We start from the raw sequence: 355 nt of genomic DNA, 5'->3' as shown, positions 1-355 counted from the left end.
CTCGTGATCCGCCCGTCTCGGCCTCCCAAAGTGCTGGGATTACAGGCTTGAGCGCTACTCACTTTTGACAATTTATTGTTCTGATCATCCATGACCAGGATCTCATCCTCCAGTTTCTTGATCTTGGCCTCGGCCATGACCTTCTCAAGTTGCAGCTTCTGCCTGGCAGCTTCCTCCTCCTCTAGCTGCTCTTCAAGGTCCTTTGTTGTGGAGGGAAAAGAGTGACAGCTTTGGTTATAACAAATTTACTCTCATGGTGATCTGGAGACTAGTGAACGCAGGGGTAGGCCTGATGATGCCCAGAACTCTGCAGCCTCCTAAAAGGAAGAAATAAAGGCCTGGTCACGGTGGCTCA

General features: G+C 50.4%; 1 protein-coding gene across 1 annotated transcript in view; it reads right to left on the bottom strand.

Moving 5' to 3' along the window:
* Positions 1-355, bottom strand: part of LOC105521724 (myosin-11-like) — a 47,999-nt gene that overhangs the window by 45,290 nt on the left and 2,354 nt on the right. The window contains exon 3 of the mRNA XM_011956016.1: positions 63-200. Within this exon, the coding sequence (XP_011811406.1) occupies positions 63-200 (138 nt within the window). The remainder of the gene's footprint in view (positions 1-62; positions 201-355) is intronic.

This window comes from Colobus angolensis, unplaced genomic scaffold (assembly GCF_000951035.1).
Source record: "Colobus angolensis palliatus isolate OR3802 unplaced genomic scaffold, Cang.pa_1.0 Scaffold406, whole genome shotgun sequence".
NCBI classification, from domain to species: domain Eukaryota; kingdom Metazoa; phylum Chordata; class Mammalia; order Primates; family Cercopithecidae; genus Colobus; species Colobus angolensis.
This window is presented reverse-complemented; position numbering and strand designations above follow the sequence as displayed.